Consider the following 26,125-nt stretch of genomic DNA (forward strand, 5'->3'; position numbering starts at 1 on the left):
CACACACATATATACATATATATGGAGAGAGAGAGAAACAGACACAGTCAGACAGACAGTACCTCACTTATATAGCCCAAGCTGGCCTGGGATTCATGATCATCCTGCCTCAGCCTCCTGAGTGCTGAGATTAATGCACCACCTGGCTCTAATATATTTTAGTGTAAAAATACATGTGCATTCCCTTGTCTTGTCCTCTGAAAAGGCCTAGAACAGTGTGCCCCCGTTGCAATGCAGAATAAGGGAGGAAGTGTATAAATTGAACCAGGAACACCTTGTCACATCAGGGAGTAAGATAGCCGTCCAAGACTTAGAGTGACATCTGAGGGACTGGCAAAAGAGGAGTCCATGTGAGCACTATGTACACAGTGGTTGCTATGGTCTGTAGTCCTTCACATGTACTTAAGTTCAGAACTTCATAATAGTATTTTAAAGAATCATTTGAGTTGGGTGTGGTGGGACACGTCAGTTATCCCAACACTCAGGAGACTGAGGCAGGAGGATTGCAAGTTCAACATTAGCCTGGGTTACGTAGTGAGACCCCATCTCAAATAAAACCAACCAAACAACAAAAATAGAGTCATCATTTGACACTAAAAGCACAGGCAACAACAAAAAAAATAGGTCAGTTGGACTTTAGTAAAAGGAAACATTTTGTTGCACTAAAGGACACCTTGTAGCAAGTAAAGGGACCACCCACAGAATGGGAGAAAATACTTGTAAATAATCTATCTGATAAAGAACTTGTATCCAGAATCTATTGAGAACACTTACAACTCAATAATCAAGGAACCCAATTCAAAAATAGGCCAAGGATCTGAACAGTCACTTCTCCAAAAAAGATACACAAATGGTCAACAAGCTCATGAAAAAACGTTCAACCTCATTGGTCATGAGAATGACAATGAGATACCACTTCACATTCACTAGGATTTCTTGAATTAGCAAAAAGAAAAAGAGGTGTTGGAAAAGATGAGGAGACATTGAAACCATCACACATTTCTGGTGGGGGCATGAGATGGTGTAGCCACTGTGCATATCAGCTTGGCAGTTCCTCAAAATGTTTTTTTTTTTTTTTCATTTTTCTTTTATTATTCATATGTGCATACAAGGCTTGGTTCATTTCTCCCCCCTGCCCCCACCCCCTCCCTTACCACCCACTCCACCCCCTCCCGCTCCCCCCCCCCTCAATACCCAGCAGAAACTATTTTGCCCTTATCTCTAATTTTGTTGTAGAGAGAGTATAAGCAATAATAGGAAGGAACAAAGGGTTTTGCTGGTTGAGATAAGGATAGCTATACAGGGCATTGACTCACATTGATTTCCTGTGCGTGGGTGTTACCTTCTAGGTTAATTCTTTTTGATCTAACCTTTTCTCTAGTTCCTGGTCCCCTTTTCCTATTGGCCTCAGTTGCTTTAAGGTATCTGCTTTAGTTTCTCTGCATTAAGGGCAACAAATGCTAGCTAGTTTTTTAGGTGTCTTACCTATCCTCACCCCTCCCTTGTGTGCTCTCGCTTTTATCATGTGCTCATAGTCCAATCCCCTTGTTGTGTTTGCCCTTGATCTAATGTCCACATATGAGGGAGAACATACGATTTTTGGTCTTTTGGGCCAGGCTAACCTCACTCAGAATGATGTTCTCCAATTCCATCCATTTACCAGCGAATGATAACATTTCGTTCTTCTTCATGGCTGCATAAAATTCCATTGTGTATAGATACCACATTTTCTTAATCCATTCGTCAGTGCTGGGGCATCTTGGCTGTTTCCATAACTTGGCTATTGTGAATAGTGCTGTAATAAACATGGATGTGCAGGTGCCTCTGGAGTAACAGTCTTTTGGGTATATCCCCAAGAGTGGTATTGCTGGATCAAATGGTAGATCGATGTCCAGCTTTTTAAGTAGCCTCCAAATTTTTTTCCAGAGTGGTTGTACTAGTCTACATTCCCACCAACAGTGTAAGAGGGTTCCTTTTTCCCCGCATCCTCGCCAACACCTGTTGGTGGTGGTGTTGCTGATGATGGCTGTTCTAACAGGGGTGAGGTGGAATCTTAGCGTGGTTTTTATTTGCATTTCCTTTATTGCTAGAGATGGTGAGCATTTTTTCATGTGTTTTCTGGCCATTTGAATTTCTTCTTTTGAGAAAGTTCTGTTTAGTTCACATGCCCATTTCTTTATTGGTTCATTAGTTTTGGGAGAATTTAGTTTTTTAAGTTCCCTGTATATTCTGGTTATCAGTCCTTTGTCTGATGTATAATTGGCAAATATTTTCTCCCACTCTGTGGGTGTTCTCTTCAGTTTAGAGACCATTTCTTTTGATGAACAGAAGCTTTTTAGTTTTATGAGGTCCCATTTATCTATGCTATCTCTTAGTTGCTGTGCTGCTGGGGTTTCATTGAGAAAGTTCTTACCTATACCTACTAACTCCAGAGTATTTCCTACTCTTTCTTGTATCAACTTAAGAGTTTGGGGTCTGATATTAAGATCCTTGATCCATTTTGAGTTAATCTTGGTATAGGGTGATATACATGGATCTAGTTTCAGTTTTTTGCAGACTGCTAACCAGTTTTCCCAGCAGTTTTTGTTGAAGAGGCTGCTATTTCTCCATCGTATATTTTTAGCTCCTTTGTCAAAGATAAGTTGCTCATAGTTGTGTGGCTTCATATCTGGATCCTCTATTCTGTTCCACTGGTCTTCATGTCTGTTTTTGTGCCAGTACCATGCTGTTTTTATTGTTATTGCTTTGTAATATAGTTTGAAGTCAGGTATCGTGATACCTCCTGCATTGTTCTTTTGACTGAGTATTGCCTTGGCTATTCGTGGCCTCTTGTGTTTCCATATAAATTTAACAGTAGATTTTTCAATCTCTTTAATGAATGTCATTGGAATTTTGATGGGAATTGCATTAAACATGTAGATTACTTTGGGGAGTATCGACATTTTTACTATGTTGATTCTACCAATCCATGAGCATGGGAGATCTCTCCACTTTCTATAGTCTTCCTCAATCTCTTTCTTCAGAAGTGTATAGTTTTCCTTGTAGAGGTCTTTCACATCTTTTGTTAGGTTTACACCTAGGTATTTGATTTTGTTTGAGGCTATTGTAAATGGAATTGTTTTCATACATTCTTTTTCCGTTTGCTCATTGTTAGCGTATAGAAATGCTAATGATTTTTCTATGTTGATTTTATATCCTGCTACCTTGCTATAGCTATTGATGTCTAGAAGCTTCTGAGTAGAGTTTTTTGGGTCTTTAAGGTATAGGATCATGTCGTCTGCAAATAGGGATATTTTGACAGTTTCTTTACCTATTTGTATTCCTTTTATTCCTTCTTCTTGCCTAATTGCTCTGGCTAGGAATTCCAGTACTATGTTGAATAGGAGTGGAGATAGTGGGTATCCTTGTCTGGTTCCTGATTTTAGAGGGAATGGTTTTAATTTTTTTCCGTTAAGTATAATGCTGGCTGTAGGTTTGTCATATATAGCTTTTATAATGTTGAGGAACTTTCCTTCTATTCCTAGTTTTCTTAGAGCTTTTATCATGAAATGATGTTGGATCTTATCAAAGGCTTTTTCTGCATCTATTGAGATGATCAAGTGGTTTTTGTCTTTGCTTCTCTTGTTTATTACATTTATTGATTTGCATATGTTGAACCACCCCTGCATCTCTGGGATGAAGCCTACTTGGTCGTGGTGAATAATCTTTTTGATGTGTTGTTGAATTCGGTTTGCCATTATTCTGTTGAGAATTTTTGCATCAGTGTTCATTAAGGAGATTGGCCTATAGTTCTCCTTTTTGGAGGTGTCTTTGCCTGGTTTTGGGATAAGTGTAATACTGGCTTCATAAAATGTGTGTGGCAGTTTTCCTTCCCTTTCTATTTCGTGGAACAGTTTAAGGAGTGTTGGTATCAGTTCTTCTTTAAAGGTCTGATCGAATTCAGCAGAGAATCCATCAGGTCCTGGACTTTTCTTTTTGGGGAGACTCTTGATTGCTGCTTCAATTTCATTTTGTGTTATAGGTCTATTCAGGTGATTAATTTCCTCTTGGTTCAGTTTTGGATGATCATATGTATCTAGAAATCTGTCCATTTCTTTTAGATTGTCAAATTTATTTGAATATAGGTTCTCAAAGTAGTCTCTGATGATTTCTTGGACTTCCATGGTGTTTGTTGTTATCTCCCCTTTTGCATTCCTCATTCTACTAATTTGGGTTTTTTCTCTCCTCATTTTAGTCAGGTTTGCCAGGGGTCTATCGATCTTGTTTATTTTTTCAAAGAACCAACTTTTTGTTTCATTAATTCTTTGTCTTATTTTTATTATTTCTCTCCTTCTATTTGTTTTGGGATTTGCTTGTTCTTGTTTTTCTAGGAGTTTGAGATGTATCATTAGGTCATTGATTTGGGATCTTTCAATCTTTTTAATATATGCACTCATGGCTATAAACTTTCCTCTCAAGACTGCCTTAGCTGTGTCCCATAGGTTCCGGTAGGTTGTGTTTTCATTTTCATTGACTTCCAGGAACTTTTTAATTTCCTCTTTTATTGCATCGATGATCCATTCTTCATTAAGTAATGAGTTCTTTAGTTTCCAGCTGTTTGCATGTTTTTTGTCTTTACTTTTGTTGTTGAGTTCTACTTTTACTGCATTGTGGTCAGATAGTATGCATGGTATTATTTCTATTTTCTTATATTTGCTGAGTCTTGCTTTGTGCCCTAGGATATGATCTATTTTGGAGAAGGTTCCATGGGTTGCTGAGAAGAATGTATATTGTGTAGAGGTTGGATGAAATGTTCTGTAGACATCTACTAGGTCCACTTGATCTACTGCATATTTTAGATCTTGGATTTCTTTATTGAGTTTTTGTTTGGATGACCTATCTATTGATGATAATGGAGTGTTAAAGTCTCCCACAACCACTGTGTTGGCGTTTATATATGCTTTTAGGTCTTTCAGGGTATGTTTGATGAAATTGGGTGCGTTGACATTGGGTGCATACAGATTGATGATTATTATTTCCTTTTGGTCTATTTCCCCTTTTATTAGTATGGAGTGTCCTTCTTTATCTCGTTTGATCAATGTAGGTTTGAAGTCTACTTTGTCAGAGATAAGTATTGCTACTCCTGCTTGTTTTCAGGGGCCATTGGCTTGGTGAATCTTCTTCCAGCCTTTCATCCTAAGCCTATGCTTATTTCTGTTGGTGAGATGAGTCTCCTGTAAGCAACAAATTGTTGGATCTTCTTTTTTAATCCATTTTGTCAAACGGTGTCTTTTGATGGGTGAATTAAGTCCATTAACATTAAGTGTTAGTACTGATAGGTATGTGGTGATTCCTGCCATTTAGTTATCTTAGTTGTTTGAAAGTTTGATTGTGTGTACCTAACTTGATGTTACTCTCTACTGTCTTGCTTTTTCTTCTCCTGTGGTTTGGTGCTGCCTGCCTTTTCATGGTTAAGTTGGGTGTCACTTTCTGTGTGCAGGATCCCTTGCAGAATCTTTTGTAATGGTGGCTTTGTGGTCACATATTGTTTTAGTTTCTGCTTATCATGGAAGACTTTTATTGCTCCATCTATTTTGAATGATAGCTTTGCTGGGTAGAGTATCCTGGGGTTGAAGTTATTTTCATTCAGTGCCCGGAAGATCTCACCCCACGCTCTTCTTGCTTTTAATGTTTCTGTTGAGAAGTCTGCTGTGATTTTGATGGGTTTACCTTTGTATGTTACTTGTTTTTTCTCTCTTACAGCCTTCAGTATTCTTTCCTTAGTTTCTGAACTTGTTGTTTTAATGATGATATGTCGTGGAGTAGTTCTATTTTGATCTGGTCTGTTTGGTGTCCTGGAGGCCTCTTGCATTTGTATGGGAATATCTTTCTCTAGATTTGGGAAATTTTCCGATATTATTTTGTTGAATAGATTACGCATTCCCTTCGCTTGCACCTCTTCTCCTTCTTCGATGCCCATGATTCTCAAGTTTGGTCTTTTGATGGAGTCAGTGAGTTCTTGCATTTTCTTTTCACAGGTCTTGAGTTGTTTAATTAATAGTTCTTTGGTTTTTCCTTTAATTACCATTTCATCTTCAAGTTCTGAGATTGTCTTCTGTTTGTTCTATTCTGCTGGATTGGCCTTCCGTTTTGTTTTGCAGTTCTGTTTCGTTCTTTTTCCTGAGGTTTTCCACATCCTGGCAGTTTTCTTCTTTATTGTTGTCTATTTTTGTCCTGAGTTCATTTATCCATTTATTCATTGTGTTCTCTCTTTCACTTTGGTATTTATACAGTGCTTCTATGGTTTCCTTTATTTCTTCTTTTGCTTTTTCAAATTCTCTATTTTTATTGTCTTGGAATTTCTTGAGTGTCTCCTGTACATTTTGGTTGACCCTATCCAGTATCATCTCTATAAAATTCTCATTGAGTACTTGTAGTATGTCTTCTTTTAAATTATTCTTGTGGGCTTCATTGGGTCCTTTGGCATAGTTTATCTTCATTTTGTTGGAGTCTGGCTCTGAGTTTCTGTTCTCTTCATTCCCCTCTGGTTCCTGTACTAATTTTTTGCTGTGGGGAAACTGGTTTCCCTGTTTTTTCTGTCTTCCCATCATTGTCCTTGGTGTTGTTACTGTCCCTGTACTGTGTGTAATTAAGTATTTTCTAGCTTGTAATAATAACAATGGTAATATTGAGAATGGAAGAGTGAGCTGAGATGGAAAGGAAGAAGTTAAAGAAAAGGGGAAAACAAATATACAGACAAGAGGGAGAAAGCAGAACAAGGTATCAGACAAGAGAGTTTCAAAGGTATAAACAGGGAGTGTTAGTGTACTAATCGACAGTAAGCTGAACAGACAATAGAGAGACAGAGAGAGGATTGAAAATCAAAGATAAAAAAAATAAAAAATAAGTATATGAAAGTAATATCTATATATAAAAATGAATTAAAATAAAATGGAAAATAGAAAATTAAAAAAAAACAAAAACAAAAAACTTCCAAGTTTATATGCAATGCAATTTCAGTCTTAATAATTTGGATGTCCGTCTCAATCTCCAGTCCTGGAGTTGGTGCCTCAGATGTTGTTCTGTAGTTGTCTCATCAAAGGGGATGCATAAAGTAGAACAAAACTACACTCACAGACACACACACACACACAAGAAAAAAAAAAAGCCCCACCAAGTGTCCCCAGTTCAAATGCAATACAGTTTCAGTAAGTTTTTCGGCTTGCAGGTGTAATTCGGTTGTTCTCTCATCAAAGGTAGGGAGAAAAAGAAAAAGAAGCGTCTGGAGACAGTTCTGAGAGTGGTATCTGCAACTGTGGCTTGCCTGCCTGCTGCTCTCAGCCTGTAGCTGGCGGCGTTATTTATGCAGATCTCTGGGGTGAGCTTAGCACTCACCTGGTCCCACAGGCTTTGTTTGCTCAGAGTTCTCCTGTGCGGGAGCCTCTGCTACAGGCTTTCCCCTTCCCAAGCACTGGGAAAGGTGCCACTGCCCCGCGTTGTCAGGCCTGCGTGTTTATTTACAGTTCACGTGGGAAGTGGGTCTTCCCTCCTCTCACAAGCTTCCCCGCTCCTGGTTGCTGGCGCGCCCCGCTCCCGCCAGAGCCTCTCCGGCCCGCCCGCTTGTTTATTTACAGTCCTGGGAAGGATTCCCTTCCCCAAATCTTCAGCGCTCAGGGGCCCCACCCTCTTTCCAGCGTGTCTTAACTGTTCTTATTGCTTAGTACTCAGTTTCTCTTTTTTTCCCGGGTGGAGGGCAGTCTGTCCAGGGGGCTATGCTGCTCTGGCCCAGGCTTGTCTGTGGGGCTACCGCGGTACCGTGAAGCTCACCTGGTCCGCGTCTTCCCAAGCCATATGGGCGCTGGCCACTGGCGGCCCGGGGGCCTCCTCGTTTCTCCGTTGAAGTGGAGATTCTCTGCGCCGGCTGGAGATGTGGAGGAGTCAAAGTTATGCCTTTTCTCGGTGATTATGCCTGCAAAGTGTGTCTCCAGCGTCTCTCCAAGATTTCACTATAGGAGGGTCGCTTTCTGCTTCCTACCTCTAGCCGCCATCTTGGAATTCTCCTCAAAATGTTAAACACAGAATAAGCATATAACCCAGCAATTCCATTCCTAGGTATTGACCCAAGAGAATTGAAAACATGTACTCCAAAACTATACATGAATGTTCATAGAGTATTACAAAAGCATTACAATAGCCCCAAAGTGAAAAAGACCCAGATGTCCATCAACCAGTGAATGGATAAAGTGATTTTCAACAATGAAAAAGAAATTACTGGTACATGCTGTAACATGGGTGATCCTTGAAGTTGCTAAATGAAAAAATAGTCAGACATAAAAAGTCACATATCATATGATTCCATGTGTATGAAATGTCCAGAAGAGGAAAATCCACACAGAGAGAAAGGAGCTTAGCAGTTGCTCTGGGCTTGGGGAGGGGACTGGTAATGGGTCTGGAGTTTGTTTTCGGGGTGATAGAGATGTTGTAAATTTTGGTGATGGACATATAACTCTGTGACTATCCTAATAACCACTGAACTCTATACTTTCAAGTGATGACTTTCATGATCTGTGAATTATGACTCAACAAAAAGTACCAGTGCAGCCAAATGAAAAAACATCTGAGAGAATAGCAAGAGCAAAGGCCCTGAGGTGGCATGCATTTGATATGTGCAGGAAACTGCCAGCAGGCTGGCTAGGCTGGAGCAGAATGGAGGGGTGGGGCAAGGGTATAGAGCAGGGCAGGTGGATTGTGCAGGCCTTTGTAGGCTGGAGGAGTGGTGGGGGTGGTAGTCACTGTGAATTTTAAACTGAGGAATAACAGTTTCCATTAAGCATTGCAGTGACAGCTGTGGCTAAGACATAAAGGTTGGATGGGGCAGGGGTGGCCGATGGGAGACCTGTTAGTAGGCTGCAGCAGGGTCCAGGCACGTGTAGCTGCTGGTTTGAGTGTCGGTGATAGTGGAGAAAGTGGGAGAATAGGTAGATTCAGCCAAGTCCACTGTATTTGCTGATGGTTGGGATGGAGTTTGGGCAGGGGTAGGCATCTTGGAGTATGGTGAGGTCTAAGGCTTTGTGGATTCATTCTGCAGACCTTTCCAGAGTGCTCTTATTGGGTCTGGCCCTTTGCTGGAAAGTAGAAAGGAGACAGATGGGATGCTGTCTGCAGGTGGACTTTAACAAAGTAACTGCCAGCCATTTCCACCTTCTACCTCAGGGCTAACCTGCAAGTGTGTTCCCCTTGGGCAAATTGGGAGGCCAAGTCAACAGGAGGGGAATGAAAAGGTCTTAGAAGCCAATGGCAGGCTGAGGAAATGGAGCTGGAAGTTTCCAGCAGCATCGGTCGTATTGACTTGGTCACACAGTGGGAGCCAGGCCTCCTGGGAATGGTAGGCAGCTATAGCTGTGGGACTTGGCATCTACAGGCAGGGAGGAAGTCATGCTGCCCTCAAGTCTGTTCCTCATCAGGTACTACCTAACTCTTTCCCTTATGTCTGTGCATTCAGTGCCAGCTTTCAGTGTCAATGCTTATCTCGAGGCATTCTAGTAAGTTTCCAGCAATCCTGGTGAGCAGCTCTTTTAAGTTGTCTTCTTCAGAACAGCATGTGCAAGGGCAGGGGTGATAAGGAGGTAAACCCAGAGAGACACGCCAGCTTTCTCTCTCATGCTCCCACTTACACAGGGATTTCTGGAGAGGTCATGGCCTGTTAGATTGTTCTTAGTTGTGGAGATCAGTGACTTTCTAGAAGGAGGTAAGCCTTGAGCTCCTGATGGGCAGTTCCATGCAGGAATCCCACCCACCTTGTATAGGTAGGTGGACACGCAGGAGACCAGGTCAGCTCCTCTGAAGCTGTTGTAGGAAGCCTATGGACCTCCTGGCTGAGCCTCTAATTCCCTAATGTAGAGCAAGCTACCCTGCCTCCAGGGGCCTTATCATCATGCTATGCCTCTTAGTTTCCACTAGTGCTGGCTGGGAGGAGGATCTGCTGAGAACAGGCCTTGTACCTGAGGAATGGGCCACAGGTCCCTGTGGGCTGTGTTGTGCCTTAGTAGTCTCTGCTATGGACCACATGCCCCCATCAAGCTGTGCAGCTGACTATGACACACACTAGTATGTTTCCATAGCATTTGGCATTTCCTAGACTGTGGTCCCAAATGTCATTGTAGTCTGAGGTATGGGCTGAGCAGGGAGCACTTGATGGCAGCAGCCCCTGAGGCCATGGTCCCTGAGCTAGTTCAAGATGTTGCTAGGCAGGCAGGGACAGAGAACTTGTGGGCTTTGGCAGGGGCAACCTGGGGGAGGGGCACCTAGAACCTCTAGCCTGGGCTGGGCCTGGGTCCAGCCAGCCAGTGTGTGGTTTCCTTGCCCAGGGCTGTGCCTGTGCCCAGAAGCAGCTGCATTTCATGGACCAGTTGCTAGACGTAGTGCAGAGCCTGAACGTCGGATGCTCCAGTTGCTCAAGGTAAAGATTGCAGTAGCCCAGCTGGGAGTCCTTGATGGGTGGTTTTAGTCTTGGATATGAAGCTGGTGAGGTCAGGATACAAGACCAGCTGGGGTTTGTCTTCCTCCTCTGGGAGCAACAACCACATATTGGTCCAGGAGCTGGAGTTGCAAACAGAGACATTCTCCTACCCTGGGGGATCAGGTGACTGATCAGGGGCCAGGCAGTGTATGGGCAAGGTGGCTGTGTTCCCCAGGATGCTGGGTCACTGCCTGAGGTCCTGGGTAGTCAGCCTGAAGGTGTGCTGTGGGCCCTAGAAAAGACAGCCCAGGCATGTTGGAGGAGGGTGAATGCCTGGGTTGCCCCTGTGGACTGGCAGGCTTCTTAGGGAGGTCAAAACAGGCAGACACTGGGAGAGATGCCTGGCAGTCGAGTTTCTGCTCCCCTCCCATTGGTCTGGTTTCTCTTTGCCTCTTGGGTCTTCCCTGTGGGACCAAGGGCTTCCTGGGCCAGTGTTCCAGCCAGTGATGGCATAGCCCAAGGCTTCCCTTGCAGCTTAAAGGAGCACTTCGAGGATACCACAGAGAAGAATGAGGCATTGCTGGGGGAGCTCTTCTCCAGCCCCCACCTGCCAACACTCCTAAGCCCTGAGTGTGACCCATGGCCCCTGGACATGCAGCCCCTTCTCAACAATCAGAGTGATGACTGGCAAAGGTAGGTGTCCAGGAGGGTTTCTGTCCCAGCTCCAACCATGCTTGGTTCTGTCACCCTTGGGTGTATGGCCTGCAGGATGCCCTACTCAGCAGTGGCAGAGAGCTAAGTCCCTTTTCTTTCCCACAGGCCCAGCTCCTCTGCCAAGTCAGAGGAGGAGAAGGTGGCGGAATTGGCCAGGCAGCTGCAGGAGAGTGCTACCAAGCTGCAGGCACTCAGGAAAGAGGTGAGGGACATTAACTCTAGGGGGCTGTGGGGCTTGGGAACTAGGTCCTGCTTTATGTTCTGGGACAAGTGACATCACCCTCCAGGGTGGTGTGCTGTGAGGCTTCAGTGAGGTGGCTCTTGCACAGGACTTGAAGATGGCAGGTTCAGTCCACGTGAACTGGGGGGCTGGGTACTGAGGCTGAGCCCTGGGGAGCAAGTCTCTGCACATGAGCTGAAATTCTTTCCCAAGGAGGGCAGGGATCCACCTCAGATGGCAGCCATGCACCAGGCCAGAACTCTGTGCTTTCATGTGCCTTATGCACAGCCCTCTCAGCCCTTGGCTGGGCCTCCCTGATTATGGAGACTGAGGGCTGAGGCTCCATGTATTTCCTCCATCTCCTTCTTTATGGAGGCTTTCTTCCTCATCCCACCTGTCTGGTGTTTAAGATGTGGGCTCACCGCAGCCCAGGCTGGCCAGGCAGGCAGCCTTGAGGGACTACCCCCTTGACTTTTCAGTGCTTTGCACAACATAAGCCAGGGGCCACTGCAGGTGTGGCTGACACCAGCACCCTAGACCAGAAGCTGCGCCTGGTCGTCTCTGACTTCCACCAGCTCATCTTGGCCTTCCTCCAAGTCTATGACGATGAGCTGGGTGAGTGCTGCCAGCGCCCACGCCGTGACCTGCACTCGTGCGGCCCCATCATCCAAGCCGTGTATCAGACTCTGATGTCCTGCAGCCAAGTAAGAATTTTCTTCCTCTTCCTGCTGCCCCCCCCCCCACATCAGGACAGGGGATGCAATGCCTGGGGTGAGGGGCTGGGAGGGCTTGGCCTGGGTTCCCTGAGCCAGAGGCATGGTAGGGGTCTGGGTCTGGAATGTTTGGTGGGTTGGGACAGGCACTTCTGGTGCCCTGGGGGTGGGATATAGCTGATGTGGACATCGTTGCCATGGAATCCACTGAGGTTTGTGCATTGGGTCCTACTTGACTCAGTATGACATCCCAGCCTCCAGTTTCTGTCCATTTTGGTCTCACTATGTTTGTATATTATGCCCAAACATACTTTCAGTCTTGTGTGTTACCCAGTACTATGCCAGACAGGCAGGCAGACAAAGGCTTGCTCAAACAAAACAGGAGAAAGTCATCTTATGGGGCTAAGCTGACTAAGGAAATGCTTACTTATTTTGTTGTTCCACATATCAGATCCTTAGAGGGCAACCTCAAATGCTGGGGTTAGTTACAGTCACTAGAGTTGCCACGTGCAGAACTCTGACATTATCTCGAGGGTTCCATGATGTTTATTTTGGGTTTTTAACAGAAAGACTCCAAGAATTCCCAACTTTAGGCCAGCTAGTGTGTGAGACTCACTTTTTTCTTTTTTTATGGCACTGGGACTTGAACTCAGGGCCTCACGCTTGCTAGACAAGTGCTCTATCACTTGAGCCAGTCCCCCAGCCCTTGAAAAGAGACCCTTTTTTCTTGGGATATTTCTTTTCTCATGTTGCCATTTGCTTTGATTGGACTTGGATGACACTCAGTGCTGACATGTCACTAGACATTGAGGGTTGCCAGAGTGGCTTGATAGTGTGGTGTTGTCACTAGGTCAGGAGGAAGGAGACTTAGATTTGATGGGTGACTCTACAGCCAGAAATTCTGTCCCTTTGTCTTCACTGCCTTTGATGGGTGAATGCCACATGCTCAGTGTTAGCTTGTGTGGGAAGGATGAGGTGCCCTCTCTAGGTCAGACCAGCAGCACTGAGTGCCCACATGTCCTCCTCTCTTCCTCTTCACCAGCTATTGAAAGCAGTAATGGAGGTCACAGAAACCTCTGCAAAAGCTGTGGAGATGGTAAAGAAGCAGGAAGGAGAGCAGATCTGTTGGGGCAGCAGGAGCTCCGTGATGAGCTTAGGTATGTGACTGGGGGGGTTGGGGGACAGCTTTCCCACCACCTATGCAGCTTAGGACCTGTTTCATGCATGAGATTTTCTTTGTGTGGTGGTTGGTTAACCATCTGGGAGCCTTGGGTGATTGGCCCCTTAGTTGTTTCTTCTTTTCCTAATGCATGTTTTCCTTCCTTGAAAAAATGCTTTCAACAGGTTATAAATAAAAACATTCATGGTAAGAAATTGGGATAACCCAGAGATATACAGAGGTAAAAAAAAAAAAAATGAATCACACCCTGGCAACCCAGAGGTGGCTAGTTTCCTGCTGTTCTTTTTCCTACTATCATTTTTTAAATTTGTTTTTATAACAGTTAACATCTATACAGTTTTTGTTTTTCTCCTTTAACTTCTTTATAAGCATTTTTCTAGTTCCCTATTTTAATAGTCAAATACTATTATTACATTTAGACATTTTTTACAATTTGTTTAACACTTTCTATTACTGAGTCTGTAGGTCATTTTCATTTTTTGGGGTTTTTTTTGGAGGTACTGGGATTTGAACTCAGGGCCTTGTGCTTGGTAGGCAGGTGCTCTACCTTTTGAGCCAATCTGCTGGCCCATTTTCAGTTTTTTACAATTATACATAATGCTATTATAGGATTCATAATAGAAAGTGGAAACAATCCAAAGTTGTAACATCAGACAGTGCTTGGTAAATAACAGAATATCTATATGGTGAGATAATAGTCCTTGTTTAAAGAGTTGGTTACAGTGACATGAAGGAATGCATACTATAAAATGTTAAAGGAAAAATGCAAGTTAAGAAACAAATACTGTATGGTTTCACCTCTGTAAAACAAAAAGAATGTAGAAGAAACCATCAGGTAAATGAACCAGAATATGGACATTGATTTTCTCTGTGTTGGGGTCAAATGTAGTTTGGTTAATTTCTTTAGCCTTCTTTCTAGTCTCAGATATTCTGCAATGAGCATGTAGTACTTAGGTTATTTTCCCCTTTGGCTATCGATCTTTTTTTTTGTGGTACTGGGGTTTGAATTTAGGGTCTTGCACTTGCTAGGCAAGCACTCTACCACTTGAGCTAAGCCTCCAGCTCTGATTGTCAGTCTTTTAAAAAACTGCACAGTGAACACATTTAGACATGGATGTCCCCTCATAATAGATTACTATTGCCCTTACTGCTGGCTATGTCCTTAGCTCCGGGCTCACATGTGCTAGTGAGGTCACGTTATTAGGCTCAAGTGATTTCCGTCATGCTTTGTCTTTCTCAGCACTGGTGTTGACCCTTCGAACATTTCTGCTATTGGATAGGGGCAAATTGTATCTGAACTTAAACTTTCTTTTGACACAGAGTCTTGCTATATACAGCTCAGGCTGGCCTGGAACTCACAATCCTCCTCCTCAGCCTCTTTAGTCCCTTTGTGAGTTACAGGCATATGCTACCATGTGGGCTTAGCAATAGTTTTTAAATTAAATGTAGTTAAATGCAGCCATAATTCTTTTATGGATCGTGTCTTTTGACTCTTACTGAAGAGTACTTTCCTACTGAAACATACAATCTTCTAAAAGCTTTACAGCATTACCTTCTACAGGTAGATTAGTAGTCTGCCCAGAGTTGATTTTTTTGTAGCATGAGGTGGAGGTCCAATTTCATTTTATTCTATATGGATCTGCATTTGACCCAGAACCATTTAATGGAAATCCACTCCTTCCCCTATTGGTCTACAATGCCATCACCTCTGTTAGTTATGAGTAACTGTGTGAATATCTGGGTTCTCTATTCTGTTCTATTTCCTTTTTTCTACCTTTGTACTAGCATCATATTTTAGGAGACTAGAAAATAAATGGCAAAATAAACCCAAGAAAAAGGTAAATGTAGTTTCCTTATCTTGTTCATTCCTTTTCTCCCTCCCTTCCCTTCCTCTTCCCTCCCCTCCCTCCCTCTCCTCCCCCCCCTCCTCTCCCCTTCTTTTATTCCTTACACTGGGGATCAAATCCAGGGCCTCTTTCATGCTAGACAAATGCTCTACCACTGAGCTACACTATTTTTAATAACAGCTTTACCTAACTGTAATTCATATAACAAAAGTCACCCTTTTAGCAGTGTATAATCCAGGCTATTTTTTTTAGGATATTCACAGAGTTGTGCAACCACCACTACTATCTAAGTCCATAACATTTTCATTATCACAGAAAGAAATTCCATACCATTACCAGTACACCCCACTTCCCCCCAGCCCCTGACAACCACTGATCCACATATTGCTGTGGATTTGCCTCTTCTGGACATTTCCTGTTAATGGAATCATACAGTATGTGGCCTTTTGTGTCTGGTTGCTTTCATTGAGAATAATGGCTTCAAGGTTCATCCACATACTGTGTCCCTTTTATGACTGATCTGTGTGCACATGCTAATCCAGTCATCTGTTTGTGGATGTGTGGGTTGTTTCTTCTTTTTGATTATCACGAATAATGTTGCTGTAAGCGTTGTGTACAGTTCTTTGTACGAGCATACTTTCAGTTCTCTTGGGTCTGTACCTAGAGTGGAATTGCTGGGTCATATGGTGACTCCATGTTTAATTTCTTGAAGTATTGCCAGACTTTTATCCATTCTGCCAATCTCTGCCTTTTGTTTGGGCTTTAATCAACACTTACTGATGAGGTCAGGTTTATGTCTGCCATCTTGCTCTTTGTTTTCTATAATTCTTAGATCTTATTTAATCCTCTATTTCTTCTTTAGTATTAGATATTTCCTAGTGCATCACTTAATTCCTTTTTGAACTCAGGGTTTCACACTTGCTAGGCAGGTGCTCAACCACTTGAGCCACATCTCTAGCCCCTTGTTTTTTTTTTTTTTTTGAGACGATCTCATCATGTAGCCCAGGCTAGCCTAGAACTCATGATCTTCCTGCCTCAGCCTCCTGAGTGCTGGAATTATAGGCATGGACCACCACATGTAGTCCCATATTGTTTCTTTAACTCTGTTTTCTTAGGATTACAGTTAACATCTTTTTTTTTCATTACTTTTTTATTAGGTTATATTCATTGTACAGGGGGGATTCAATTGTGACAAATCCAGATAGGCTTATATTGTACATAAATTAGATCACCCCTAACATCTCTCCCTATTGATACCCTCCCTGCCCCACTTAAAGCAATTTGTTCTATTTCATATACGAAGTCCATGCACCATATACCCTCACCTTAATCTCCTTCGTTCACCCTCCCCCCTTCCCAGAAGTATCCCCCCCCACCCCACACACTGTACCTATGTTACACTCCTGTCTTTTGTTGTCAGTATCTAAGTTCGTGTTCAAAAGAGTTTCTCAATGTATGCCTGCTGTGGGTATACTTTACTTTGGTCCATTCAACCCCTTCCATTACTCTCCCTTACCCCTTTACTTCCCATCCCCCATTTTTCAACAGCTTTCAATACACGTCCTTATATCCTCTACCTTCACAGATGTTATGTTTTATGATATTACTGATGCTCTTATCATTCTCTTTTCCTTTTCTTCCTTCACCGAGTTCCATAGAGTAGTTCCACTATTACAAACGTGTCTTACATATGAGTTTGTGTATGATCATGTTTGATTTTGTGTATACGTTGATCTTTGGATCTATCTTCCATGTATGAGAGAAAACACACGGCCTTTGTCTTTCTGATCCTGGCTTACTTCATTTAACATGATGTCTTCCAATTGCATCCATTTACCTTCAAACCCCATGTCATTGTTCCTTGCGGCTGAGTAATACTACATTGTGTATGTATCACAATTTCATGATCCATTCATCAGTTTTATGGGATCTGGGTTGTTTCCAAAGCTTGGCTGTTGTGAACAGTGCTGCGATGAACATCGGTGTACAAGTGTCTCTATTGTATCCTGACTTAACGTTCTTTTGGGTAGATGCCCAGGAGCGGTATCACTGGATCATACAGCAATTCTATCTTTAGGATTACAGCTAACATTTTAACTTAAAATAATGTGCTACCAAGTTAATTTCAATAGTATACAAAAGCTTTGCTCTGATATAACTTCTTTCCTTATCCTCTTCTTTGCACTATTGTTTTTATACAAATTGTTACTTCATATATTGTAGTCTATCAGCACAGATGATTTATAATTATTGCTGCATGCAATCGCCTTTTAAATTAGAAGAGTCACAAACAAAAATACATTTATACTCACGTTGATATTTGCCCATGTTGTTACCTTTATTGTAGTGTTTTATTTCTTCATGTGGATTAGAATTACTATCTAGTATTCATTCATTTCAGTCTAGAGGACTACCTTTAGTATTTCTTGTAGGGAAGGGCCACTAGTGACAAACTCCCTTGGTTTTTGTTCATTTGACAATCTCTTACTTTCTCCTTCATTTTTGGAAGTTTGGCTGGATATAGAATTTTTGGATGATAATTCTTTCCTTTCATATTTTGAATATATTATCCCATTGTCACTGCCTCCATAGCTTCTGATATGAAACCAGCTTTTATTCTTAATGAGGATCTTATACATGATGAGTGTCTTTCATATTTTCATAATTCCCTTGGCCTCTGGTTTTTGACAGTTTGATTATAATGTATTGTGGTATGACTCACTTTGAGTTTATCCCATTTGGAGCTCTTTGGATTTTTTAGATGTATACATTCCTATTTTTCATGAGCACTTAGCCAACCAGTTAACAACCCTTTCTTTCATATGTTGCTGGCTCAGAGTCTCAAGGTCAGCTAGAGGTGAGGACTCAGGGCCTTCTTAGGTCTCTCCTGGGCATTTTCACAGTCCTGGGCATGCACATGGCCATGTAGATTCCTAGAATTGTGCCAGAGCTTTTCAGAGCCCTTGTAAACAACTCATTCTTCAGGATTTGCTTCCAGGATTTTGGTTAGTCAATTGTTTGCCCTGACTGCTATCAGGAAGCAGCAACTGAAGCATTTGACTATGGATGTTTGTGACTTTGGTGTCCCCACATACTGGCTTTCCATTACATAGCCTGTGAGCCACCTCCCTTTGAAGAGTGTTTGGATGAACTCTTCATCTGACCCTTTCTTCTGGCAACTGTTCTTCTTACTGCTCTTGGCCTTGGTACACACCTGCCACATGTATATCAGACTCTTTGGAGATTCCTCTTACTGATTGAACTATAACAGAATCCTCCAGTCTAAAGTTTATTACAGCATTTATCCTAATCACCACTGTCACTGTGGCTCTCACTGCAGCCTATATAATTGCTATTAATAAATTGTTTATAATCCATGCTATCATTACTATAATAATGATCATTAATATTCTTAATAGTGTGCCATCTCACTAGTGACTAGAGTACAGTAGGACTGGTGGCAGGTTTGGCTTTTCAGCTAGGCACCTCTGTGTGTAGCTGTGTGAACTGGGCAGCTCCCATCCTATGCTTTGGCTACCAATGGCCGGGGGGATCTGGAGACCACGAGGGGAACAATGCCTTACCTGGGGCTCCTGACTTGGCTCTTGTGAATGTAACTTCCCGATTTGTTTTGAGACAATTTTTTTTTATTTTTTGGCAGTACTGGGGTTTGAACTCAGGGTTTCATGTTTGCTAGGCAGGCATTCTGCCACTTGAGCCATGCCTCCAGGCCTTTTTGCTCTGGTTATTTTGGAGATAGGGTCTTGCTATTTTTGCCCAGGCCGGCCTGGACCACAATCCCCCTATTGTACACTTCCTGCGGTAGCTGGGATGACAGGCGTGCCCCACCATGCCTAGCTGTTTTCTGTTGAGATGGGATCTCATTGGCCTGGAGCCACAATCCTGCTGTCAGCCTCCTTCATAGCTTGGAATAACAGGTACTTACCACCATGCCCAGCTATTGGTTGAGATGGGGTCTTGTGAACTTTTTGCCTGGGCTGGCCTCAAACTGTGATCCTCCTAAGCTCAGCCCCCCAAGTACCTAGGATTACAGGCATGAGCCACTGGTGCCCAGTTGAAACAAATTCTTAAGCTCCAGACATGCCCAGACAAGGGGAACAGTGTCACATCCACTCCAAAGGCCACTTGAAATGGTCCTTTACTTTTTGCCTTTTTTTTACCTAGTACATTGAGGGTCTTCTTTTCAATGCCATACTCAAGCAGTGACTTCCCTTCTACTTAGGGAAGGTCTGTGTTTCTGTGTAGCTTTTCATCCCATTGATCTGGGCATCAGTAGCTGAGCTATGTTGGTGACATATCCCAGAGTATAAAGCAAGGGACGACAGAGCAACCTTGTCAGTGCTGAGAATGGGGCAGGGCATTGATGGCACCAATACAGGAGTGTTGTGGACAGTTGTAGAAGGTAGAGAGTAAAGGTTTGCTGGTGCCACAGGTAGTGAAGGTACAGTGATAGGATAGCCCAGGGGAGCAGTGGTCTGCCTGATAGAACTAACCAACTAACTACTGTAGTCTTAAGGCCTAGCCACTGTCCCAAGGAAAAAGCAGGTGAAGCAGGTCTGTAGAGAGGGGATGACTGCACAGGCGGATGCCCTCCAGTAAGACCCTACCCTGTTCTTTTGTGAATAAAATTATGGAAATGGATAAGCAAACCAAGCTCCTGGTGTGGCTTGCAGCAACCTAGGTGAAGCCCACATCTTGAGGGTCCCTATGGTAATGACTGACCCCTGTCTGCTTTCCCCTAAAGCTGGATCTTCCTGTCAACCTGTGCCCCCACCCCTACCCGAAACACCTCCTTCAAACCCCTGCCAGGGAGAGACCATACAGGAAAGGGTACTGCTGGCCACCACAGCAGTTCAGGGGCACTATGAAATGAAACGACCTGGATGTGCAGGAAATCTGGCCTGGAGATTTTCAAAGATACCCAACCAAACAGCATGACATCCAAACATACCTAGACAACTCTGATGACCAGCAATGAGGAAAGGCCAGAAAACAAAATGAGGAGAAGCAGGAAACAGTGAATGTGTAAAACAGAGAGGAAAGGGAGCACCAGGCTAAGTGGCACGGAGGCTGGCTCCAGTCTGCAGAGAGACGAGAGTGAGCAGAACTGAAGTGGACATGTCTCCACATCCCAAGCCCAGAGCAGACGGAACCTACCTGGAGTACCAAAACTATGCCCTGGGGTCAAAGCTTCAAAAGAGAAAGACCATGACAGTGCTTTATGAGTGCTGATGACCAGGCCCCTTGGGCCTCAGATTCTGGACCCCACCAAACACTGTCAAGAAAGAGTGAGGACAAAAACAGGCCTCTCCCACCAGGTGGGAAGGTGTAAGCTGTTGGGCTAGTAGCTATGCCTGTGGCATAGGCACTGAGAACATCCCAGGATTTGATACAGGCAGATGCCACCCAAAGGAAGGGCAGGCATGTAGGAAAATGGCAACTGCAGATGATGCAAGTTGCCACAGGAAGCCTGCTCAGCTAGGGTGCCACTGGAAGTAGTGATGGCAAGTGTGGCAGAGGTGGTGGGGGGATGTCCTCAGAGCATGGTTCAGGATGGCCCAAGCATGGTCTAAATTCTGCAAGGAGAAGTCCACCTGCCTGGGCATCACATTGAGGCACACCCCATGGGTCCTGAGCTTCAGAGCCACTCTTGGGATGGGAGGAGGATGACAGATTTGGGCTATCACTGGGCCAAATGTCAATGTTAATGACCTTGACATGTGAAAGGCAAAGTGGAGCTAATAGAGTGGAGCTGTAGAAGGGAAGAGGACAGGCAGGGCAGGAGAGAGGGCATGTCATTTTCTTTCTGATGAGAAGCCAGGAGCAGGGAGTCAAGTTGGTAGAAAAAGAAGCAGGACTGTATTTAAGTTAGGAAAATCTAGCCTTTTGTGAAGGTGCACGTCTCTAATCCCAGAACTTGGGAGGTAGAGTCAGTATGATTGAGAGTTCGAGGCCAGCCTGGGTTACATGGCAAGACTGTCTCCAAAAAAAAAGTTGAAAAGCCCAAAGGAGGAACTTAACTCAGGTGGGGGAGGGTAGTGAGCAAAAGCCCCTTATTAGCATCCAGTAGTCATTGGCCAAAGTGGGTTCCTGAGGACACAGATCTGGTTACAGCTGACACCTCCCTCCCCCAATAACTGGGCAGCTGGGGTCACAGCAGCTGCCTCCAGGTATGGCAGCAGAGATTGGCGTTCTTCAACTAAGGCCTTAGATGTGTTCTGTTTGGGTTTGTTATCACATGTACACACAGCTCATCTAATAAACTTAGAGCACACCGAAAACAGAATAAGCTCTGGCTCTTTGCTTTGTGTTACCTTCCCGGGGCTCTGAGGAGTAGGGACTTGGCCTTGCCTGAACCTTAGCTCTGTGCGGTGGTTGGTATGACCTAGCCCAGGACCTAGGCTGCTGGTCCCGCACCCACAAAGGGGCCCCCTAAACAGCTTCACAGCTCAGCAGTTTCTAGGTCACAATGGAAGTCTGGCACTCAGTCTCTGAATCCCTTGAGGACCAGGTGGGGGCCTCCTCCCTGTCACCTGGTCATGCCTGAGGAGAATTTGTGGAGGACATGGGGCTCTGGTGGGAGGGCAGGAGGTGGCCCTGGAGTAGACTGCGCACCTCCGCCTCTCTCATATCAGAAAGCATTAGACTCACTTTTCTATTTGTGTTTTTTTTTCCCTTGCAGCCACTAAAATGGATGAACTTACACAGAAATACAAGATCTTCAATGACAGCCTGCACAAAGGCACAGGATAGTATGGGAACACAAAGTCCTCCCTGGAGCCAGTATGGGAGAAGCATTTATGGTCCCATGTGGTTCTCAATTTGTCTGCTGCCTTCAGCTCTTTTGGAGGGAGGGGAGGGCAGAGGTGGGCAGGGCTGTTGGAGCTGGAGAGAAAGGAAACCTCAGGCTTTAAGAAGTTGCCTCCAGCCTGCTGTTTACTTCTATCACTCTGTGTCACTTTTCTCCCATCTGGTCTGGGCTGCTTATCCCTTCCCTCTTCCTATCCCCAGTGTCCCAGGTCCATAGCCATTCTGGCTGAAGCCCTTCTGCTATCCCAGAAGGCCTGGGCCCTACCCTTTCCCCTGTTGCTTCCACTCCTTGCCACTGTCTGGTTAAGGTTGGCCGTGTCTAGCCCCAGTGGTCTCTGTAGCATGCTAATATGGGCTTGCCTTCTCTCTCCCTGCCCATGCTTCCTTCACCCCGTGGCCAGCCTTGGGGTCCTACATGAATACTCCTCAGTGTGTCCCTGGGAGCTAGCCAGTCCCCTCCTTCCTCAGGATGCTCAGCACCCACTGGAGAATCCTTGATGTGGCCTGACTGGTTGTCCAGGAAACTGTTCTCTGGGATTCCCAGGGTGACCCAGTATCTCCCTGAGTAGTGTACCTGTCATAGCCACCTCCCTCCCTTCAAGCATGGGAACAAGCACAACTGATGGGGCTCATTGTTGCACCTATGGCTGCCCGCTCTGCCCTGCACCCTGAATCTTCCCTTTGCTCCCCAGGTCCCTCTATGTGTACTCCAGGCAAGAAGGCTCCCTAGAGGCAGGCCCCCCTGCCTCATCACCTGGGGCATCCCCCTGACTGGTACTGGGGAAGTTGAGAACAGGCAGCTGTACTTACCACTGTCCAAGTAAACCAGTTGCTTTACCAGCCAGCCAAGGGACTCACTCAGAAGGGCCTCCAGTGGGCAGGAGCAGCATCTTGGTTGCCTCCCTGTGCCCCAGCTACCAAGTGCTGGGTTCTTAGAATGCTACCTGCTTCCTGGGCCATGGATGACCTTGCCACTTTCCTATCTTGACATTACCCCGAGCAGGAGCCAGGTGGGGTGGGGAAGGTCTCAGAGCCTGGGGTCAGGGGGCCTCCCAGTCACCCCCTTACATTGCTTGTTTCTGAAAGGGGAAGAATTGGCTCAGCTGCAGCCCAGAGGGCTTTCTGGGTCAGGCCTCATGACCTCCCTTTGGCCCAATGGAGATTGCTCCTACCTGTCTGGCCTCCCTGCCTTCCCTGACAGCCTCTGCTAAATGCTTGTTAGACAGTGTGGGTCATTAACGCCCTTGATGCAGATACCATCTCCTCTTCCTGGTGGAAGATTAGCCCTCAAGATGGGTGAGCTGCAGCCAGGCAGTATCCATACTGGGCATGTCCCAGAAGCCACCCCTGGTGACTGGGGCAACAAGAAGGTCCTGTCCTTAGCACCCTTTCCTCTTCTTGGACTGAGCATGGCATGTCTCACTCCTAGTTACATAGGTCATACAAGGGGCAGTCTGGTCTCTGCTCATGGGAGAAACCAACACATGCAGAAAGGGACCTGTTGGTTTTGTGTGATGTCTCCCAGCAATAGGGCTAGGCATCAAATCCATGTCCATTAGGCCTGACAGCCACAGCCTGGCCCTCAGCAGACTTGGAGGCAGGGCAGGGTAAAGGGCAGAGCCTTCCACTGTGCTCTGGCTTCCTCCTGCCTGTGAGGACATGTTCCTCCAGTCCATGACAGCATTTGTCACTCATCGGAAGCCTGTGTGCGACTAGAGCCTGCTTCCCAGTCTGTAAATACAGGGAGTGTGTCCCAATGGCTGTGAGCTCGAGAGGGGGCGGTGAGCAAGCCGGCCGCACAGGTCCTGTGGCCTCATGTCTCCTGGTTGCCCAACAGGAGGCTGGGGGCGGGCCATGGCTACTGATTAAAGGCCGCCTGGAGCAGCCTGTGTGGAGACAGGTGCCTAGCAGCCCAGGAAGCCAGTTGCTGCCAGCCTCAGGTAAGCCAATGTGGTGGGGTTGGTAAGGACAGCTGCCGGGAGCCTGGAGGCAGGCAGAGGCTGGTTTGGGGCAGCAGTTGTTCGCTAGGGAGAAGGCTGGGACTTTTGTGTGTCTCTCACAGGTGCCTGGTTCCTGACAGCCCACCCAGGGGGAAGCCATGGCTCTATGCCTAAGGCTCCCAGCCAAGCTGTCTCCATGAAAGGGTTGGGCCCCATTGGCCAAGGTGCTATTCATGGACCACACCTGTCACCCCCGATGGGGACTGTGACTAAACTTGGGACTGGCAGCAAAAGGCAAAGGGTCCTGGGCACAGCAAGCTTCATTCGGCTCCTTACTTGATGGCAGGAATGGGGCTGGCTAGGGAGAAACCTGAGGGACAGAAAAGTGGTGACGGATTTGTAAGAAGCCCCATTCTGGGGGGGCGGGGGGAAGAGGTGACAAAAGTAGCCACTGGATCCTGGCCCTGTGGCGTTCCCTTCAAAGTCTCCCTGGATGTGGGCCTTAGAAACCACTCCTACAGCTGAAGGCCCATGAGGTGGGGTGAGGGCAGCAAGAAGTGAGGCCTGGAGGGATCAGAGCTCTGGCCAGTGAGATGGCTGTGGGTAGCAGGACATGGGCATTCCCATTTCTCTAGCCCTCAGGTTTATGCCTCTTGCTCTGGCAGCCTTAGGCCTTGCTGTCCCTGTGAGAACAAACATCACCATGTCCAAGCCACCCCGGGCTGAGACCTTTGTCTTCCTGGACCTAGAAGCCACTGGGCTCCCCAGTGTGGATCCTGAGATTGCTGAAATATCCCTCTTTGCTGTCCACCGCTCTTCCCTGGAGAACCCGGAGCGTGACGACTCTGGTACCCCCATGCTGCCCCGCGTCCTGGACAAGCTCACACTGTGCATATGCCCGGAGCGCCCCTTTACTGCCAAGGCCAGTGAGATTACTGGCCTGAGCAGTGAGGGCCTGGCACGGTGCCAAAAGGCTGGTTTTGATGGGGCTGTGGTACGGACACTGCAGGCCTTCCTGAGTCGCCAAGAGGGCCCCATTTGCCTTGTGGCCCACAATGGCTTTGATTATGACTTCCCCCTGCTGTGCACAGAGCTGCAGCGCCTTGGTGCCCACCTGCCCCGGGACACTGTCTGCCTGGACACACTACTGGCACTGCGGGGCCTGGACCGTGCGCACAGCCATGGCACCCGGGCTCAAGGCCACAAGGGCTACAGCCTGGGCAGCCTCTTCCACCGCTACTTCCAGGCTGAGCCGAGCGCAGCCCACTCAGCTGAGGGTGATGTGCACACCCTGCTCCTGATCTTTCTGCATCGCGCTGCTGAGCTGCTCGCCTGGGCAGATAAGCAGGCCTGTAGCTGGGCCCACATCAAGCCCATGTATGTGCCACCTGACGGCCTGAGCCTTGATGCCTGAGTGCTAACCTTGTCCAGCCAGCCAGTCCCTAGGCTTGGAGCTGGAGCCGACCAGGGCCTTCCTCCGTAGCACTTTCCAGGCCTTTCCTAGCCCTGCTCTAACTGGCCACAGCCCTAGAGCCTTCTCCCAGCCCCACCTGCCAGCTGTGTGCTCTCTGGCCAGTCCATATGCTGCAGCAGTTTGCGGCTTTAGGGCTTCTACCCTTCCTCCTGTCTCTCAATAAACACCAACTACTCACCAGCTGACTTCCTGACTGGTCTTCCTGCCTGTGCCCCACTTCCTGCCCAGAACTCAAGCAGGAAGCCATGTCAGGGACTGTGACCTCTTCCTGTGGTGAGTCCTGTGGGTATATAGTGAGGGGAGATGCCAGCACTCAGGCTGTTCCAAGGGGCTGACAGTTTGGGCCTGTGGACCCTGAGATGTTCTCCCTGGCAGGTCTCTCGTCATCACCTTGATTATTGCCCTTCTATGTTTTTGCTCCAGAGGCCCAAGAGATCAGTGAACAGGGCCTGGGAGGTGAGCAGGAGGGAAACTGAAGGGTAGCTGAACCTGCAGGGCTGGCACCTGCCTGCCTGGGTGCCAAGCCCAGCTTTAGCCCTTCCCTTTCTTGGCCTGTGCTCTGTGGAAAGCAGGGAATTGGTATGCCCACTCAGGAAAGGGAGGAACCCTCCTCTTATATGCAGAGTTCGTGAGTGCCACAGGAGGGCCACCCAGGCAGGCCAGGCTGGAAAGCTGAGCTGAGGAACAGAGGCGAGATGGGGTGGCTGGCACAGAAGGCACAGTCCTAGGAGAGCTGGACTTCAGGTTGCTGGCTAACTTGCCTTTGGG

General features: G+C 46.0%; 2 protein-coding genes across 4 annotated transcripts in view; both read left to right on the forward strand.

Moving 5' to 3' along the window:
* Positions 1-21,953, forward strand: part of Haus7 (HAUS augmin like complex subunit 7) — a 32,514-nt gene extending 10,561 nt beyond the window's left edge. Inside the window, exons 5-10 of the mRNA XM_074064078.1 lie at positions 10,347-10,438; positions 10,973-11,131; positions 11,258-11,354; positions 11,852-12,076; positions 13,128-13,242; positions 21,816-21,953. Coding sequence (XP_073920179.1) covers positions 10,347-10,438; positions 10,973-11,131; positions 11,258-11,354; positions 11,852-12,076; positions 13,128-13,242; positions 21,816-21,886 — 759 coding nt within the window. The 3' untranslated portion in view covers positions 21,887-21,953. The remainder of the gene's footprint in view (positions 1-10,346; positions 10,439-10,972; positions 11,132-11,257; positions 11,355-11,851; positions 12,077-13,127; positions 13,243-21,815) is intronic.
* Positions 21,954-23,699: 1,746 nt separating this feature from the next.
* Positions 23,700-25,542, forward strand: Trex2 (three prime repair exonuclease 2). 3 transcript variants are annotated; one of them, XM_074064079.1, is made up of 2 exons: positions 23,700-23,883; positions 24,519-25,542. In XM_074064079.1, the coding sequence occupies exons 1-2, from the start codon at positions 23,700-23,702 to the stop codon at positions 25,295-25,297; spliced, it is 963 nt and encodes a 320-aa protein (XP_073920180.1). In that variant the 3' UTR covers positions 25,298-25,542. The 3 variants fall into 3 exon arrangements, with proteins under 3 accessions (XP_073920180.1, XP_020035314.1, XP_073920181.1); XM_020179725.2 differs by having other exon boundaries at positions 24,549-25,542; XM_074064080.1 differs by having other exon boundaries at positions 24,633-25,542.
* The last annotated feature ends 583 nt before the right edge of the window (positions 25,543-26,125 follow it).

Source organism: Castor canadensis, chromosome X (genome assembly GCF_047511655.1).
Source record: "Castor canadensis chromosome X, mCasCan1.hap1v2, whole genome shotgun sequence".
NCBI lineage: Eukaryota > Metazoa > Chordata > Mammalia > Rodentia > Castoridae > Castor > Castor canadensis.